The sequence below is a fragment of the Podarcis raffonei genome, chromosome 3 (assembly GCF_027172205.1).
Source record: "Podarcis raffonei isolate rPodRaf1 chromosome 3, rPodRaf1.pri, whole genome shotgun sequence".
In the NCBI taxonomy this organism is placed as follows: domain Eukaryota; kingdom Metazoa; phylum Chordata; class Lepidosauria; order Squamata; family Lacertidae; genus Podarcis; species Podarcis raffonei.
In genome coordinates, this window is record NC_070604.1 from 110,832,035 (window position 1) to 110,852,237 (window position 20,203).

Below are 20,203 nucleotides of genomic sequence, written 5' to 3' on the forward strand. Positions count from 1 at the left end.
CACCCATGCACTGGGAAATTACTTACTTAACTTGCCTTAAAAAAAGGGTCTTATGCTCTGTGGATGTGATCAACGAGGTATCATGCACCTGAGCCATTTATTAACTTATCATTATTCCACAACGAAATAAGGGAAGGGAATAAATTGCAAAAAATTATTCCCAAGGTACTGAGGGCTTCACATAGATTTCCCCGTCATTAATAAAGGAAAACTATCCACTGCAAAAAAAGATTTCCTCAGTTTGCCCTTCGTCTACCTTTATCTACTCTGTTAACTTCGCAATTTCAGGCAATTCCCAGTATTCAAAGCCCAATCTTAATGCGCTTTTATTACTGAGATGCGTGCCTCACTCAGTTTAGTGGTGCTCACTACTGGGGCTGTATAAGACTGCAGATTCAGACAACTGTTGGGATATTGACAGAACTGTGGTGCTATGTTATGATTTGGTGCCTGCCTCCACCAGGAAAGTTGCAATGCTGTTGGGTTTTTTGCATGCAATGGGGGCGGCTTCACATACTGAGCAGGTCTGATTTGCTGGGGGCACTGGTTGCGGCAGCTGCCAACCAGAAGCATTGCACTGTTTCCACATGGAAACCATATGGCAAGAAGCATTCCATGGCAGCAATAAGCAGTTAAACCCCAAAAAGAGTGTAGGTGATATGCTAGAGCCAGGAAGCACGCCATCAGGCTAGGGCGAGTACAGAATGCGTGAGCTCATGAAGCCCAAATAATTTATGCCAAGTCCTGAAAGCCTGCTGTGAATATTTGTCACAGTTTGCGTTATTATAATTATGATTAATTTGATGTGGAATAGCAGGAAGGGGAAAGTTGGCAGAGGGTCTGGCGAGTTCTGCTATTCCTACAAAACACTTTTTAGACAATGCTGCAGCTTTTTCATTTGCATCTTCTCAAGCTTAATAGTCTTTAATTTGGACCATTATACACTGTGTGGCATTGTCAAGCTCCGCAGCCCCACCCCCAGAGCACACTTTGAATTCTGCTGTGTTTCGCTTCTTGGCAAGCACACTATGAAAGTGGGTTTTTGGAAAACACTCAAAGTATTTTTCTTTGCAAATGGGGCTTGGCATGATTAATGGAGCAAGGAGAGGTTCTGCGGAGGTCAGCTGCACTCAGTGTTTGCACCTGCAGCTCCCCTGAGGTGTTGGGAGGAAGGTTTTAGAAGATATGGACGTGGATGGCAAGGGGCACGTTTTTTGTCTTCCAGAATCCTACATGCTTAATATGCCAAGGCCACTCAATGAAAACACACATTCTCCGTTGCTGCTTATCCTTAGCGTTACACGTAACTTGCAGCGTGTCTTTTACACTCTGAACCACTTAATTTTCAGTGGCATAAATTTCTCCCTTTTAAAATGAATTTTATCTGCAAGGGTAATCTAGTTCGTCCCCCTGCGATGCATGAATCACGGCTTAAGAATCAGTGGTCAGTGGCCATCCAACCCCCGTTTAAAAACCTCCAATGAAGGACAGTCCCCCACATGCGATACCAGTTCTACTCCAGTTGCCTGTGCATGTGTACCTCTGAACCTGTATCTTACACATGTACTCAAGGAAACACCATTTGCAGCAATAAACAATGCTACTGTTGGGAATCTGATGGCTATGCAGCAAAGGTCTTACTACAATGGCCCTGATTACCAGATGGGGGGAATCCTATATACAGAGGTACCTCAGGTTACATACGCTTCAGGTTACAGACTCCGCTAACCCAGAAATAGTACCTCGGGTTAAGAACTTTGCTTCAGGATGAGAACAGAAATCATGCTCTGGCGGCGTGGTGGCAGCAGCAGGAGGGCCCATTAGCTAAAGTGGTGCTTCAGGTTAAGAACAGTTTCAGGTTAAGAACGGACCTCTGGAACGAATTAAGTACTTAACCCAAGGTACCACTGTACAGCGGAAACCAAGCTGGCGTTAAGTCTAGCTGGCATAAAGTTGTGCCAAACCCAAACCCTGCTTCTTAACAGATTGCGCTGCTGTTGATGGAACAGGGGTTAAATCACATATTAAGACAGACCTACCTAATGTGCAGTTTCTGAAACAATAGACAAACCAAAACAGCGCCATCCTTCAAAATTTGCATTGTGCAATGTAGTTCTCCAACCAAGTAATGTATACAGGAAAGTATACACTAGGGTAAAGAGGTCACAAATGTGCGTTATATTAGTGAAAATGGTGTACAAAAGTGTGTTGCATTAATGAAAATGCACATTTGCAAAAATGTGCATATTAGAATAAATTCAAACTAGAATTATGAATGTTAGTCATATTTGTTTTAAGATTGAAGACTGACTGAAATGAGCTTTTTTATGTTTCTGAATTCCATGCAATACCTGGCTGGATTGCAAAATCCACAGAAGTGTGAGTTTCAAAAGATGCACATGTTTCAGTTCACGTATAGTTTTCAGAAAGCGCACATTAAGTTGGTTCGCCTTTAAAATTGAACTGAACTGAATTTCCCTCCCTTCCTCAGCTGTGAATATGGTCAAAGTCACTGCTCATTCTTGTCAGCCGTATGCACTCCATGTGAATAGGACCGAGTTGAAAAACAGAGCTCCTTATCTGCTAATGATAGCTTTCATTTGAGGAGAGTAAGTGCGCTTCTTCATATCTTCTGACAGTAAACTTTCATTTCCTTATTTTGGAGAGAATGCCACTCAATGTGACATTGAAGATGACAATTATTTCCCCATCAGATGACACAGTGGGGGTGAGGGGAGAAAGTGAGGAAGATGAATTCAGCTATACACATATTCTCTTTCTACTCTCTTCATTGCAAGGGGAACACTGCAAGCTAAGTAGCTAAATAGCTCTGTTGAATAATACTGTTGTGACAGACAGGGCTAGGAAAGAACTGGGAGGGCGGGGGGGGGAATCACTTGCTGAGCAAGATGCATTCTAGATAAATAGTACGTCTATGTTCAGGTGCAGGTTATCTCTAATTACCAGCAGCTGGGAGAAAGGTGGTGCCCTTTATGCCATGCTTGTAAGCTTCTCAGAAGCTTCTGGTTAAGAGCTACTGATGCTGTAGGAAGCAAAATCCTAGACTAGATGGAGCCATTGTCTGATCTAGCAAGGCTCTGTTCATGTTCTTCTGTAGAACCAAAGAAAGCACCCTATAATTTTTCATACACACACATGCAGGTGATGGAGAATCATTCTGCTTGGAACTGATCTTATTGGCAGCTCCCAGAATAAATGCACGGATCCAAACTTACTTAGGCTTCTGATTCTGTTAAAACAATGTTTATGGGAGACAATCTTACTCGGCTACAACTGATCGCCAAAGAAGAAGCTTCTGAATCACCTACTTCCAAATTTTGTGATGCATTTTTTGGCTCAAAAAAAAAGTACCAAACTATTCAACTATTAGGGAAAAAACTATGTTTAGAACTGCATACATTGATCAACAAACTATGGGTTTGTTGCTTTTATCTGGAGATTTTGTGCTATGTGTTGGAATAGTGGGTGATAGGCCGGGGGGCTGGAGTAGTGGGGATGGGATTCTCTACCCTTGTTCTACAGCTTTAACCAAACAAAATCCTTAAAGGTTTCAAATTCAACATAAACCCTTCAATCCTTTCTCATGGGGAGCTAATTTACTTCCCATTAGCTGGGTGTCCAGTTGTTTGGAAAGGTCAATTTCCCAAACCTGAAAATAGAGATGTCTGAAGAAGAAACCTTATTAATTGATTCAGAATGAATGGCTTTGGGTCAGCTTTAATGTGTGCCAGCACTGAGTCTCTCTCCTCACCCCCACCCCAAGAAATTACATCAAGGCAGATGGCCAGTCCATCCTTCATTCTAACTGCAGTTGTGGCAAGTCTCTATGCACCTTCAGGAAAATTGGTGAATTGTTGTTAGGTAAATAGAAATTATTGTTCTGAAACCAGAAGGCTGTTCACACAGCCAAGGTTTACTACAAGACACCACCCTTTTCATCCAAAGCATGTCTGCATCACAGTTTCCTAGAAATCCAGTAGGGGCACAGAGAGTGTCCATTCAGAAAGAAAAATGGACACTTCCTTCTGCTTTGTCTGCTAACAAACTATGTAGCTATTACTGAGGCTGATCATCTTTCGTGATGTGGACTTCAGTGCATTTTTAAAACACTTGGTTAATGCAGAATTCTGATTGATTTCAAAAACATTTTCAAAATCTCTGGATGCTGGAGCTCATTGCAGCAACATGTAGTCTTATATTGAAAGATCCATGCAATACTGGGCCCTCCCTATCAAAGACCTAATCAGTAATGTGTACTTATACTTTTATCTGAAAAAGGTTCCTTCTCTGACAAACATGGGGCATAAAAACCAACTCATAATCTTCTTTTGGTTTGAGGATAAGCATGACTACCTAATTTGACACTCTCTTCTTGTAACTTTCTCAAGAGAACAGGCATCTTCCAAGCTCAGATTTAGGATCGCCTTATGAGCCTTAACAGATGAATTTCTTCTGTTTTGATCATTGTTGCTATTTGATTGCTATTAAGCTATAAAGGTAAAGGACCCCTGGATGGTTAAGTCCAGTCAAAGACGACAAAGGGGTGAGGCGCTCATCTTGCTTCCAGGCTGAGGGAGCCAGCGTTTGTCCACAGACAGCTTTCCAGGTCATGTGGCCAGCAAGACTAAACTGCTTCTGGCGCAATGGGACACCATGATGATCACCAGAGCACACAGAAACGTCGTTTACCTTTCTGTCACAGCGGTATCTACTTGCACTGGTATGCTTTTGAACTGCTAGGTTGGCAGGAGCTGGGACAGAGCAGTGGGAGCTCACCCCGTTGCAGGAATTTGAACTGCCAACCTTCTGATCATCAAGCCCAAGAGGCTCAGTGGTTTAGACCACAGTGCCACCCGCATTCCATTATTAAGCTATAGAAAAGGGGGAGGTCTCATAGATTATGGTGTGGTCTTCACAGAATGATTTTCTGCCCTTTGATGATTTGCATCATAACCCTAATCACATCTATTTAGAAATAAGCCTACAGAATTCAGTAGGGCTTCCTCCCAGGAAAATAAAGTTGGAATTGCAGACTTAGAATTGTACTCATTAACTGCTTCCTCGTTCAGGCAACCTCTTGTAAAGCAACAACAAATAAGTCAAAAAATTTAAGTAATGAAAATTAGACTTTGTTATCCTCTAAGAAGAACATAAAAAAACCCCCAGAATAATAAACTGCAAAAATATTCTTAGTTTGGGGCTTATTATACAGCTTCAGGTTCTTCCATGTCTTGTAGGGTGGCACTAACTATCTAGAGAAAGTTTGATTTTGCATTGCTAGGAGTTATCTGAGACCCAAGAGATTGGTATATTGTTTGTAAAGGGAAAACAGATTACTCTTAGACCTACTTATTGCCCAAACACAGCTTGAGTTTCCTTGTTGGAGAATGTTTTTGAACAATGGAGCCAATTCAAAGAAGAAGTAACTTTGTTAGAAGGGGATCTCAACATTGTATGGACCTCAAATTAGAAAGGAGCAATAACCCTCTAAGAAACAAATGCTGTGCCTGCAACCAATTTTCAGTAAATAAGACATGATAGATATTTGGCATATCTGCAATGTTGATTGAAGAAACTACTTGCCTCACCCAACTTGTCACAACACATTGTTTCACAAATATTTTCTTTTAACTTCACCCAATTGGTCCCAGACAATTGTTGATTCTAGCATTCAATCAATAACCGATTCTGACCATTTACTAGTGACAGGCACTATGCAGATTTATGGACAACCAGTCTCCAGCAGCTTGGGAATAAACCCTATGCTTTGGGGAAGGGGGGAATAGTGGTAAATGGAGAAACGAAGGTATATCATTCATATGGTAGCCAAAGAATTCAATAACCCACTGAAACTGGAATGCATTCTTACATTGGTAAGAAACATAAGGTGATGGTGTAAACAAACCATACTACAAATTCAGAAACTGTAATTCTAAATGGTTGACTTGTTGTTCAAAATACCAACTAGCCAGGTAGGAACACAACATTAGTTACAACACATGAGACCAACATATCAATACAACATCAAGGACATCCATAAGGACTTTATCTAATTCTGTGCACAATTATATCCCCAGGGGTGCACATATTTTGGCTGGCCTTGAAACCTGCCATATTTTGTGTGTGCCAGAACCTTACACTGGAAGGCCAGAGCCTTGTCCCTGACAGCATGCAGAACTTTCAGAGCAAGGATATGAAATTGGCAGCCATCTTCTTCCCTATCTCCAAGTTTAGGAGATGGCAGGGGATTATCTTTGCTGCACTTAGTTTTGAATGCACTGTCTCAATTGCAGCATCTTCCTGAACATGGAGCTGGGAAGTGGACCTAACTACTGCTTTCACTTCCTTTGTGGTCCACTCTGATTTGCAGGTATGAGTGGGGTGGGGATTTGGTGGGCAGCAGCAACAACCTGTGCACTGGGCAATGGCTATGCAGTAATGGCAGATGGACTGGAACTGGGAAGGGACAGAATGGGAAGGGAGGAGGAGGAAGAGGAGGAGGAGGAGGAGGAGGAGGAGGAGGAGGAGGAGGAGGAGGAAGAAGAGACTATAGCCCTGAAACTGTGTGTTTAGGTTCTCCTAAATGGGACCTTCAGCCGGATTGCAAGTGTGAGGTTCATTTTCAGACTACTGTATATGCCACAGACTGACTCATAGAAACAGACATTCATACTTACCTGGATAGGATCTGGATTCAGTCTTTGCAAAAAAAGCAGCAATTTCTAAATCAAGAAATAACAGAAAACGAAATCAACCAAATAATTACTAAGCTAAAAATAATAATTAATCATACAGCCCAAAGCCTAGAAGACTTTTTGAAGCCAAGTTCTACATCCAATGTAAGGTCTTTTGGCTATTAACTAAGATTGCTTTTCAACAGTATGTTCAACCATGTGATACACGTGTTCAAATTACACACAGTGAGTTGTATCCAATAAAGTTGCTCTGTTTGCACAAGGATTTCCACTTGCACACTGGAACTTATCTCCCTTTCCTCTCCCCATACTCCATGACCCCCTCCCCAATCTTCTCCAGAGGGTTGGGGGAACTCACAAAGCAGATTTGGCATGTTGTGGGGTGGAGAGGGGGAAAACATTGATTTTCTTGCATGAATAAGGCAGCTTTGTCGGATACAACTCACAGTAATAAGCACAATCCTAACAACCATGTTAACTCGGAAGTAAGTCAGATTGAATTCAGTGCAGCTTACTTCTAAGTAAGTGGCTTTAGGACTGCAGCCAAACCAATAAAAGACTCCATTTCTCTGGGATTGCATTGATTCTTTATTAAAACACATTTATAAGATTTCCAGTGCAGCTTTTACCAAGTGTCTAGGTTCGCTGATATTCTCTGAAATTAGGATACACCAGATTGTATTTGTACCACACAGAAAGCTTACAGATTTGGTTTTCAGGCTTTCACCTGTGATTAATGATAGTAATGTAACCAAATCCCCTATGATCATTCTGTCATTAGATGCTCAAAAGGCCTTTGAAAAATTGGGATTAATTAATTATCCCACTCCAAAAAAATGGATATAGGACCAACGTTTCTGCAAGCAATTACTCAAATGCACCAACCATCAATGACTACTATACATACAGCTTTAAATTGTACATCCTACTAAACAAGGGCTGCCTGATTTCCTATCTTTTATTTGCATTCATTGTCAGGCCTTTGCATGACCAATCCAAGTTAGCTTCTTTGCAAATACTATGTAAACAGATCCCAGTCAAAGAATTCAACATGTTAAAAGATATATGGAACAGTTCAACTGGGATGAATAATACTGCAAATATTGGGTGGTATTCAGAGCTAGCCTTACTCAGAGTAGACCCATGGGTAAATTAATTTCAGTGAGTCTACTCAGCGTAGGACTTTGTTGAATACAACCTGCTGTGCCTAACTGTATACAATATTTGCAATAAGAATATATGCCTATTGCAAGTGAAAATGATTGCACTTCCCAAATGCAACTTTCTTTCCCAGACATTCTCAATTGCAACACCATTATCACTGGGGTGGGGAGCTAGTGTCAAAAACAGATTAAAAAAAATACAATGTACAGTGACGTCAAGAGAGGAGAAATGGGAATATCTAACTCAAACATAAAATGATAAGGAGCCCTACCAGATGAGAACAAAGACCTAGCCTGCATCTTGTTTCCCATAGTGGCCCCTACTGTAAATACCCCTACTGTACTTAGGAGGGATGCAGGTGGCGCTGTGGGTTAATAGGTACTACTCCGGCAGGAAGGTAAACAGCATTTCCATGCGCTGCTCTGGTTTGCGGCTTAGTCATGCTGGCCACATGACTTGGAAGCTGTACGCCAGCTCCTTCAGCCATCACATGCCTCTAGGATAGGCATCCCCAAACTCGGCCCCCCAGCTGTTTTGGGACTACAATTCCCATCATCCCTGACCACTGGTCCTGTTAGCTAGGGATGATGGGAGTTGTAGTCCCAAAACAGCTGGAGGGCCGAGTTTGGGGATGCCTGTTCTAGGAATAACAGAAACAGCCCTCTTCTGTTGTTGCTCCCCAGGAACTAGTATTCAGAAGCATGCTGTCTCTGATCTTGGAGGTCGCAAATGGTCAACAATACTAGTAGGCATTGATGACCTCCTCAAATACTTAAGATGCCCTTCCCTTCAAAACAGCTTCTTCACTCTCGCTTGCAGCAGAATCACAATACAAAATCTAGACAAAAACACTTTTTCAGTATGGAAGATATCTGAGCATTTTAATTAGCTTCCCCACTTTTGCTACTAGTTTTTATTTTTATTGTCCTCTTTTCTATGAAGTAGAGGGGGGAAACCATTTAAATAATGGGGTGCCCAAACTTAAATAAAATTAGAGATTTCTTCCTTTATTTATTAAGAGGCCTGACATTTTCTGTTGAACTTATGCAACTGCCTGCCATAAAAATAAATTGTCTGCAAATCTGTCTCATCAAACATTTTAATGCAAATGCCAGTTACACAACAGCAGGGTACTTGTTCTCCCACAAAACTGATGGGGGGGGGGGAGTACAGCAACAATATTGCATACTTTATATATCTATAAAGTCCAGGTTTCCAATACCTATAACACTGTAATTACTGTATTCCGTGGAACCATCAGTGATTTGCAAGGAAAGTAGCATTCAGCGATTAACTATTTGATCCAAACAACCGTAAAAACTGTCTCATCTAAAGCTGAAAAAAGAAGTATTAAAACTCGCAACCAATATTTCCTTAAAGAAACAATACCTATACCATGAGAAAGTGTTCACTAAATTATGATTAAGATTTAAAAGAGAGGAAAAAAGTTGGTCAAGATTGTGAAGCACATGGGAAACTTCTATCAAGAATGAACAAGATAAATGATGTGCTTCCATTTTTCAGCCTTGATCCTAGATTATCTCTGCTGAATCGCAGAATTGTAGAGTTGGAAGTGAACCCAAGAGTCATCCAGCCCAAACCCTGGCAATGCACCATAACTAAAGCGTCCATGACAGATGGCCACCCAATCTCTGCTTACAAACCTCCAAGGAAGGAGAGCCCACAACCTCCCAAGGGAGACCATTCCAATGTCTAACAGCTCTTAGCGTCAGAAAGTTCTTCCTGATTAGCTGGAATCTCCTTTCTTGTAACTTGGAGCCATTGGTTTGAGTCCTACCTTCCAGAGCAGGAGAAAACAAGCTTGCTCCATCTTCCTTGTGACAGGCCTTTAGATATTTGAAGACAGCTAGCATATCTCCTATTAGCCTCCTCTTTTCCTGGCTAAGCATACCCAACTCCCTCAACTGTTCCTAATTAGATTTGATCACCTTGGCTCTTCTTCCCAGCACCTAGCTGAATATCATAACAATTAAGATATCTATGTAAATACTGGCACCTGGGCTTCCATATCCTGCTTTCCCACCTGCCACCCCCCAACCAACCCATGTATATCATGCCTATTAGATTGTATTCAGCTAAGTTACACTGGAATTAATGGACCTGACTTAGTCATGCTCTTTCATTTCAATGCGTCCACTCCGAACAAAAACTTGGTTCAATGCCACCCTATCTCATTGTTTTAAATGTTAATTTAGTTGGCAGAAACATGAAATGGAAATCTAGAACGTATTTATAAATGTGTCATGTATAAATGCAGAAAGTAGGTAATAATAATAATGAAAAGCTTAAAATGGCAATTTCTCAGTCTACAAAGCCTCTGCTTTTGTGACACACACAGCTATATGGCCTATATGGTCACTGCCTTAACTGACCGTTATGTGAAAAATTGTTCTTCAGCTCATTTCACTGATGGGCTGTATTCAGTGTGGAAGTGGAAAGAAGCTTGTGCAATCAAACTTTCCTTTTCCCAACTGCACAGCTCACCAAAGACTCCTCAGAGGGTCAGGGTGGGTCTCTCCTGATCTAGGTATTGGCTCAGAGCAGAGCAAAAGCAGCAGGGTTAGCCTACTTTTGAAAAACAAAATAGCAAAGGTAATATCAGCTAGCATAATAGGCCTTGTACCTATTTGGCAGGTTTCATACCCGGGGTACCTCCCTTATTCTCCTGTTTTCAAACTGAATGTCCACACACATAAAAAAAAGACTAGGCAAAGGAACACAGTTTCTATTTTCCCACCCCAAACCTGTAAACAATGCCCTTGCTAGAGAACTGCTGCACTTTTTCTCAGTGGCGTAGCGTGGGGAGTGCAGGGGGGGCCGGCCGCACCGGGCGCAACATCTGGGGGTTAGGGTTAGGGGGCGCAAATCCACAGGTTAGGGGGCGCAAATTACTTGCCTTTCCCCGGGTGCTGACAACCCATGCTACGCCACTGCTTATTCTTCTGAAAGTTGGCAGATTTCATCCCCTCAGAAAGCACAGCCACACCTGCAATCAAAATCCAATTCTGGGAGGAAATGGGGGAGGGACCTAGACCTTTTTTTGTGGGGGTGAAACAAAATAAGTTTCCTACTCACAAAAAAAGAAGAAAACCTGTGAAATTTGGCAGGATTAATCTACTCTGTAGGGACTCATTTGCTTGAAAACACCATCCATTTATTGGGGGGGATTACAGGCATTTTTAGATTCCCCCATTACGGTCAATGGGGGTGAGGCAGAACTTTGAATTTAACACAAACAGGGAATCAAGTCGGAACAACATGGAATGGATCTTAAACGTCTCAGACTGCTTTCAAGTGCTACAGACACATGAAAGGTGAATACTGTGGTCATGCCACAAACTATACTAATGTAAGAAGAATGTGCTGGATCAGGCCAGTGGTCTATCTAGTCCAGCCCCATGTTCTCACACTGGCCCACCAGATGCCTGTTGGAAACCTGTAAGCAGGATCTGACCACAAGAGAATTATCCTCTCCTGCAGGTTCCAGTAACTGGTATTCATGAACATTACGGCCTCTAACCATGGAGGCAAGGCGTAGCCATCATGGCCAGTAGCCTTAGATAGTTCTGTCCTCCATGATTTTATCCAGTCGTCTTTTAAAGCTATCCAAGTTGGTGGCCATCACAGCCTCTGGTTGGACCGTGTTCCATAGTTTAACTATGTGCTATGTGGATAACTGCCTTCTTTTATCTGTCTTGAATCTTCCAACATTCAGTTTCATTGAATATCCATGAGTTTTAGTATAAGAAGAGTGGGTGGTTGGACTTTTCTCTATCCACTTTCTTCATGACATGCAAAATATCTGCATGTCCTATAGAAATAGACAGATCTATATAGCTATGTTAGGGTTGTCATATTTTGAAGAGCAAAAAAAGAGGACACAATTTTTGCCAACTTCTACTTTTAACTATGGATCACTATGACGACTCTTGTTTTAAATACCCCTACTGTACTTAGGAGGGATGCAGGTGGTGCTGTGGGTTAAACCACAGAGCCTAGGACTTGTCAATCAGAAGGTCGGTGGTTCAAATCCCCATGACGGGGTGAGCTCCCGTTGCTCGGTCCCAGCTCCTGCCAACCTAGCAGTTCAAAAGCACGTCAAAGTGCAAGTAGATAAATAGGTACTACTCCGGCAGGAAGGTAAACAGCATTTCCATGCGCTGCTCTGGTTTGCCAGAAGTGGCTTAGTCATGCTGGCCACATGACTCGGAAACTGTATGCCGGCTCCCTCGGCCAATAAAGCGAGATGAGCACTGCAACCCCAGAGTCGGCCACGACTGGACCTAATGGTCAGGGGTCCCTTTACCCTTTACCTTTACTGTACTTAGGCTATAGAAGCTGTGATATATTGCTAGTCATTAACTTTCAACAGCAAATAATATTAATACTTATTGTTCCCTCACTTACATGAAAGAATTTGGGCTCATGTTCACATCTTTGTGAACACAAATGTGCACAGATCAATTTATTAAACTGTTTAGTATGTACATATAGACTCTCCTTGAGGGCAGGGAGGTGTTAACTTTTGCCCTCCCAGGCTCCTTCTCTAAGATCTTGTAGCTGAGCCAGCATCTTTTCAGTTCAGCCACCAGAGAAGGGATTTATGCATTATGTAGCTAGTTTAAGATGCTGCACTGTTGTGATTTTCTGCTGCAGACCAGCTTAGCCAGGCGCCTTAGGTCTGAGTCTAATGCACTAGAAAAATTATCTTGGGTTACTGTAAACAATAAAATCAAACAAAAAAACCTCCCCAATAATTTTTACAAATTTGAAAAATCTGTCTGGACAGAAATTATAATCCTGAAAAAGAGGGCGTGCCTGGGGATAATAGGACATATGACAACCAGACCTGGGGAAGAGGACATGTCCTGGAAAAAGAGGACATATGGCAACCCTAACTATGTGATCTGTTAAAAGTGCTGTCAAATAAAGAAAAGGGGGGGAAACACCATAATGATTTTTTTTTGGGTAGCAAGTTCATTGCGCAGTGTCATGTGCCAGCTAATGTGATTTTATTAGAAATTCATTCCACATTTCCTCGATTGCTGTTACTGAAACAAATAAAAAAGAGATGAAGTGGCTTCAATCTCAGGCATTAACTATAATGAAAGCAACGTTCACTCCCAGAGACAAGCTCTGTGGAGTGAAGAAATAAAAATCTGTAGCTAGAGGGAGCCTGCTAACCTAGCCTTTTTTTTCCCCTCCAAAGAACAAAATCTTTCTCGTCTCCCTTCATGCTCCTGCATTCTAGCTGCTCTAGTGGTGTTCTATTTAATTTTTTTAAGCCTCTCTCTTCATTGTGGCTTCAGAACAGCCAGATCTGAGCATGATGTATATTTCAAGCATGGATGTGTGAATACATGGAGTATGTGCATATACACTTTTAGGTGAGGTGGCCATGTGTTCTCCTTCATCAGTCCATGTTTTAAAGATGAACAACGATAAGAAGGGGAAGCAGGAGAGGAATTTAAGTGGTCCATTGACAGTTTACCACCTTTCTAGCTGATTGAGGTCACCTGGTTACAGTCCCCCCCCCCACACACACACACTATGGTTAGACTTATTGTATTTCAATTTAAAACACAGTAGTGATTTCCAGTGGTAAATGAACAGATACATATGTGAAAGGGTATGTAAACTGGGCAGTTAATGTGCATAACGACCAGCCATTGTGCACATTCACCGGGCTTCATGTGTGCCAATTAATATACACAATCACCCACAGGCTTTGGAAAATGTGCAGATATTGGCTGCATTGTATACATTCTCTGGCCATTATGCATGATCTCCAACAGGCCTTGGAGAATTTGCATATCTTGACGGAATTTTGTGCACTCTCTGGGCAATATGAACAATATTATGCAGAATCTCCAAGAAGATGTTGTGGGCCATGTAAGATTAGGGAGTGGGCCGAAAGCATCCATGTGTGAATGTGTGCCTACAGATTGCACATTTCTGAATAAGAGACAGAAAAAGGTATATTTCTTGGAGACTATAATAAATAATAATAATAATAATAATAATAATAATAATAATAATAATAAAATAATTATTTATATTCCGCCCTCCCCAGCTGAAGCCAGGCTCAGAGCGGCTAACATCAAATGTATAACACATTAACATAAAATCAGACAATCAATTAAAATACATCCTCAAATCAGATCAGGATCAGAATAAAATCCAATCAGATGGCAACCCGCAGATTGGTGAATTCTGACCAGAGAATTCACATATTATGTCCTGTTGCACATCGCAAATCAGCTGGCCATGGAGCCAAGGGACAGTCATCCTGTAGTATTTTCTGGAACTGACCCCATAAATGGGAATGAAATCACCTTAATACAGTGCTCTCATCCCCTTTGGAGAGCACAATAAAATAATTACAATTAAACATTAAAGAATATATGTATGTGTTGCTTCTGTTTCAACTGCAATGAGTTTCTTCTGCTTTTAACTTCCATACTAAGAAGTTAAGGCTCTAAAATATGGAACTGAACATATACCTATGCAATATATATATCAGTATATTTGGCAGGGGGTTTTTTATTCCCCTTTCTCATATTTCTTCCGGTCCCTTTTGCGGCTTTGTTATTTCTTGCTGCAGCATCACTATATGGCATATTGGGTTTTCTTTCCAACTTAGATATTGGAAAAATTTAATAAAATCCATGCTTTTTTAAAAGAGAGAGAGGGAGGGAGAGAGAGATAACAATAAGGGAACACTGCTAGCCACACAGCACAGTTTGGGCCATGGCATAATGAAACATTTATGTCCGTTTCATATAAATCCCACTTTTCCCTTCCAAAAAAGCTTGGAGCAATTTTCACGTGGCTTTTTCACCAGGTCACGGCATTTTGAATGGTGTGGAGAAAGTAGACAGATTATTATTTTTCTCCCACCCATCTTCACCCTCTTCCATAAAACTAGCATTCAGGGTCACCCATGGAAGTGATTGACAGTAGATTCAAGACAGTCAAATGAATGTAGTTATTTATGCAACACTTAATTATAGAGTTGATTGCTACAACGTGTGCGATGATGGCAAGGGGCCCAGAAAAAAAATATGGAGGGTGTGCCTACTCACAGGTATTACCCATGAAAGCTACCAAGAAATTCTGTACTTCATAGGTAGCAAATCCCAGGATACAAGTTGCTGGGAATGAGGCAGACAAAATAATTTATTTACCATGATTTAATCATAAAAAAACCTTCCAAGCAGTTTCAGTAAAACACTATAAAATGTTTGTTAAAAACACAGGTAATATGAGAGAATAAGAACAAGTTGACCTAAAATGCATCGAAATATAATGAAAATCAGCAGTTAAAAAAAGAAACTTAGTAAATAACATTTACCTGTTCAAATTACATGTCTGGCTAAGGTTTGCCTAAACAAAAGTATTTTTAGCAGGCAGCTGCCTAATATCAATGGGAATGATGTTCCAGAGAGTAAGGAATCAGCTAGATTGATAAAGAAAAAATGTTTTATATGCGGTATAACAGTGTGACACCAGATGGCGCTGGGGAGTTCCCTTTTTGCCAATGTGATTTGTCATTATAAAGGTTACAACATATTTTTTCCTGAAATGTTCTTTTGGTGTGTCTAGATCCAGCCTAGGTGCTGCCACACTAAAGGAGTGATTCCTTGTGAGAACAAAACAAACATTATATATGGCACTTGAAGGGCTCCTGGCTTCACGCTCTGCATGTAGACAACCTGGAAGTGTCTGGAGTTTGCACTTGCCCAAGGATTAGCACGAGTGAAACAGGGTTCCTCCTCCCCTCTCCTTCCCCTGCACCATCCCCAAATCTACTCTGAAGAACAGAACAGAATCACGGGGCTCATGTGGAGAACATTCTGTTGTGCAAGGAGAAATCCTTGCTGGAAAGAAAAATTTGCTGTAGCTCTACATTGCATATAACACTGACTAAAGATTCTATGATCATAGCTGATGTATGGAAGTGAGAGCTGGATCATAAAGAAGGCTGATTGCAGAAAAATTGATGCTTTTGAATTATGGTGCTGGAGGAGACTCTTGAGAGTCCCATGGACTGCAAGAAGATCAAACCTATCCATTCTGAAGGAAATCAGCCCTGAGTGCTCACTGGAAGGACAGATCCTGAAGCTGAGGCTCCAATACTTTGGCCACCTCATAATAATAATAATAATAATAATAATAATAATAATAATAATAATAATTTATTATTTATACCCCGCCCATCTGGCTGGGCCTCCCCAGCCACTCTGGGCGGCTTCCATAGAAACCAAAAATACAGTAAAATATCACACGTTAAAAACTTCCCTGAACAGGGCTGCCTCATGAGAAGAGAAGACTCCCTGGGACTTCCGGGTCAGCGCCAACAACGAATGGCGGAGTTCCTCCGATCGGAGGAACGGGCTCTGTGGAAATTGGGTCTTCCCGCCGCGGCGAAGGCGGGGGCCCGCTAGAAATCCCAGGCGGAGAAGCCTGGGAACGTGGGGTTCGGCAGAGCACCAAGAGCGCCTCCCCTACTCACGAGGAAATCCCTTTTCGGGGCTCCGGAGTGAAGTGGGGTGAGCAGCGCGGTGCTGCGAACCGATCGCTATTTCCATGGAGGGAAGCCGCACAGCCATCGCCGGAGAGCGCTGACTTTTTCCTGATGACATTTAGACTCTAAATCAAGCACCCGTGAGTAAAAACAAAGAATTGGACTAAGAAATTTGCAAAATTTATGAATTAGGCACGAAGCGGGAAGGTTTAAACAGGAAGTCCGCCTACCGCTTTTTGTATATAGACTGAAGCAAAGACCTTGCAACCTAATAGCCTGGAAAACTGCTTTAAAGTTGGAAATTTCCTGCATCCACAACCAATAAAACCCCCTTGGAAGCAGGAGAAAAGGGGGGGGGGATTTGACTGTTTGATCCTGCAGGAGGAGAGTAAAGGAATTTAAGTTTCCATCGTCCCAAACCTGGGGACGGGGTGTCGGGACAGAAATTGTTTGAGACGTCCATTGATTGAAAGTGGAGTACTTTGACAGATAGTTAAAAAAGAGAGAGAGAACCAAATTAACTTCAACACTACTTTCTGCATTTCTGCATTTTAAAGAAACAACGTATTTGAAATCGAATGGATTTGAAATCGAAAGTAATCTCCTTTGTTGGATACATTTTAGAAATGGATACAAATAGAAATTGTGTCCCCTAGAGGGAGCCTGTCAGTTTGTTGTTGCAGCTTACTTACTTGGAGACTCTACAGCTGTGAGATTTGGATCGTGGGACCAGCCTTTTGACTTTGACCTTGAACAGAAATGTGTTGGAAGGAAGGTTTGGTGTCTGCCCTTGGCATGACTAATGCTTTGCTGGAGCAGCTTCATGAGAAAATGAACTTGATGCATGAAAAATTGGACTTGATGAGTGCTGTGGCCAGTGAATATGATTTAACAGGGAATAAGGATAAAGAAGTTATACAGTGACCAATTCAGGAATCTGGTTTGACAAGGCAAGTCCAAAGGCAGATGGAGAAGGAAGAGGCAGTGATTACTCCTCAAACAACACAAATGGAGAGATCCAAAGTCCTGCAGGAACAAAAGCCACTGTGTTGGAAGATTGAACTTGGAGAGTGCTGGGAAGTATTTGAAGTCAAGGAAGCTTTTAACTCTAGTGGGACTATGAAACAGGTGAACAACTATCTTCTGGATAAATATTTTTTGGATTACAAAGATGAAGATGGGGAGTGGGACTGGGGGGAAGGGGCCAGTCTGATGAAGGAAAATCGAAACTATTACCGGATGGAACCCTCCGGAGACCCACTCCCCAAGAAACCAACAATAGACAAAGAAGTGCGTAAGCACAAACAAGAACAAGAAAATTTGCAGAAGGGGCCTAGAAGAGATTTAAGGGCCTCGGACATAAGAACACCAGATTGATGGACTGGATGTAATGGACAGAAAGGACTGACATGACCCGAAACCAGGAAGAAGGGACGTTGGATAAAAATTAGAGATATCAAGGGAAATTCTTTTGTTAATTTTGGAATTAGTGCAACATTAATGAAATATCAGGGAATATGCTGGAAAGGAACTAAATTGGCTTTAGCAGAAATGATTTAAGGAGATATGTATGAATATGATGTAAATTTTGAAATTTTAAGATTTTTAAGATAAGATAAGGTTAAAGAGATTAAGGTAAATTGAATAACAGATTATATTAAAAGATGGAAAGGTTATGTTGATTAATAAATAAGATAGATTGTGAAGATTAATCATTTAAATTAAAATTGAGAAACATGGGAAGAATTTGCTGAAATAACGAATTAAACTAGAATACAAAAAGGGAGGTGTGAGGAGGTTCAAGAATTAAGCAAATGAAAAGTAATTTGAGATTTGTATTTTTCTTTTTTCTTTTTGTTTTTTTCTTTTTGTTTTATTTTTTGCTGTATCTTTTTTTGTTTTTCTTGTTTCTTTTTTGTGTGTGTCTATGTATTGATGAAATTTTGAATAAATATTATTTTATTTTATTTTTTAAAAAAGAAGACTCCCTGGAAAAGACCCTGATGCTGGGAAAGATGGAGGGCACAAGGAGAAGGGGTCGACAGAGGACGAGATGGTTGGACAGTGTTCTCGAAGCTACCAGCATGAGTTTGACCAAACTGCAGGAGGCAGTGGAGGACAGAAGTGCCTGGCGTGCTCTGGTCCATGGGGTCACCAAGAGTCGGACACGACTAAACGACTAAACAACAACAACAAAGAAGCAGGATCTAAGCAACTTCTCCTAGCTGCTCCTTGATAGGTTTCTAAGCAGAGGTCAGATGACCACGACTAAACGACTAAACAACAACAAACCAGTGTTGAAACCAGATTACTGCACTAGAAGAATCATTTTTTCTTTTCTTTTCTGAAAATGGAAGGGTTTTATGTTCTCATTCCCAGAGCACGGAGAGCTGACTGTTTAGCAAGATGTTCTCTCGCAGCAAAGGTGGGCTACTCATGGCCCTCCAAGATTGTATAGGATTACAACTCTCCATCATCCAAAATCAAGAAGCATTCCGGAAGAAGCATTCTGGATTTTGAAGGGATCAAAACCCACCTCCTTACAACAGGGGCTTGGGTATCTGCAGCTGTGTTTTGAGAGCCTTTTAGATCCCCCACTGTTTGAGAATGCTGGTGATGTGTCATTCCAGACATCCATAATGTAAAAATCCCAGGTCACAGCATGGGGGAAAGGCATTCAGCTCAGCTGCTGCAACCTTGTTTAATCCTATGTGAGAGTGACAATACAGTGAAGGGAGGGAATATTCATTTTAGAATGGTGGTTACATGGCAAAGTTGCTATATGACAAAGGTGCAAGGGGAGGGCTTGTTCTTGGTGGATGTGGGGACCCCAGACTTTTCAGAACAGCTGAAGTATTTGCACTGTTGGATGCATACCTGACTTGAACCATCTCCCTGCCACCCCATCTAGGTATTTGAAGACCTGTGTCTATAGTGGTGATGATGGACACAGTATAATTGTGAGGGAGCAAAAAGCAATAATTTCAGAGGGCACCCACATATATCTGTATATTCCCTTATATACAAGGATCTTCTTGAACTGTGCTTGCCTAGTATGTCCTCTGCAATGACGGAGAGCCCAAAGAAACAGGTTTCTGTTTTCCAGTGTATCTGTGTTTGCAGTCTGAAGCAAATGGGCAAAGTAATTCATTATGTATCAAAATGCCCCTTATATCATGAACTGAGATTAAAGTTCCTGGTAAATATTTTGTCTAGATTAACAAACTGTTCTGATTAAGAAATTATGGGGGTTTTTTTAATTAGAAGATTTAATTAGAAGCTGTATATGCATTAGCTTGAAGGAAAGCAGGGAAAGAAATGGAAAGAATTCAGGCAGTTACTATAGATATTTTTAAATGATTTTAGCGAATTAGGATATCTGTATCTTAACATTTTATTTCACTGTAATTGATCCAGAGGCTGGCAACATAAGAACAAGTCTTTTCTGTGGTGGCTCCCGTTTGTGGAATGCTTTCCCCAGGAAGGCTCACCTGGCGCCTTCATTACATATCTTTAGGTGCCAAGCAAAAGCATTCCTCTTCTCCCAGGACTTTGGCTAATTAAATAATCTATGGCCTTTTAAACTGGGAAGGGGGATGTTACTGTTTTTATTTGCTATGCTATGCATTTTTGCATTTTTACAATGTAAACCACCCTGTGATCCTCAGATGAAGGGCCTTATAGAGATCTAATAAAAATAAAATAAAATTGGGTAATAGAAATTTAGCGACACGGGTGGCGCTGTGGTCTAAACCACTGAGCCTCTTGGGCTTGC

At 41.3% G+C, this 20,203-nt stretch overlaps 1 protein-coding gene across 27 annotated transcripts in view; it reads right to left on the bottom strand.

Moving 5' to 3' along the window:
• NRXN1 (neurexin 1) overlaps positions 1–20,203 on the bottom strand; it is a 976,383-nt gene that overhangs the window by 744,390 nt on the left and 211,790 nt on the right. For 16 of the 27 annotated variants that reach the window (XM_053383588.1, XM_053383582.1, XM_053383583.1 and 13 more), the window contains one exon: positions 6,699–6,743. The exons of the other annotated variants lie outside the window; for them this stretch is intronic. In XM_053383588.1, the coding sequence (XP_053239563.1) occupies positions 6,699–6,743 (45 nt within the window). The remainder of the gene's footprint in view (positions 1–6,698; positions 6,744–20,203) is intronic. 27 annotated transcript variants of the gene reach the window in all.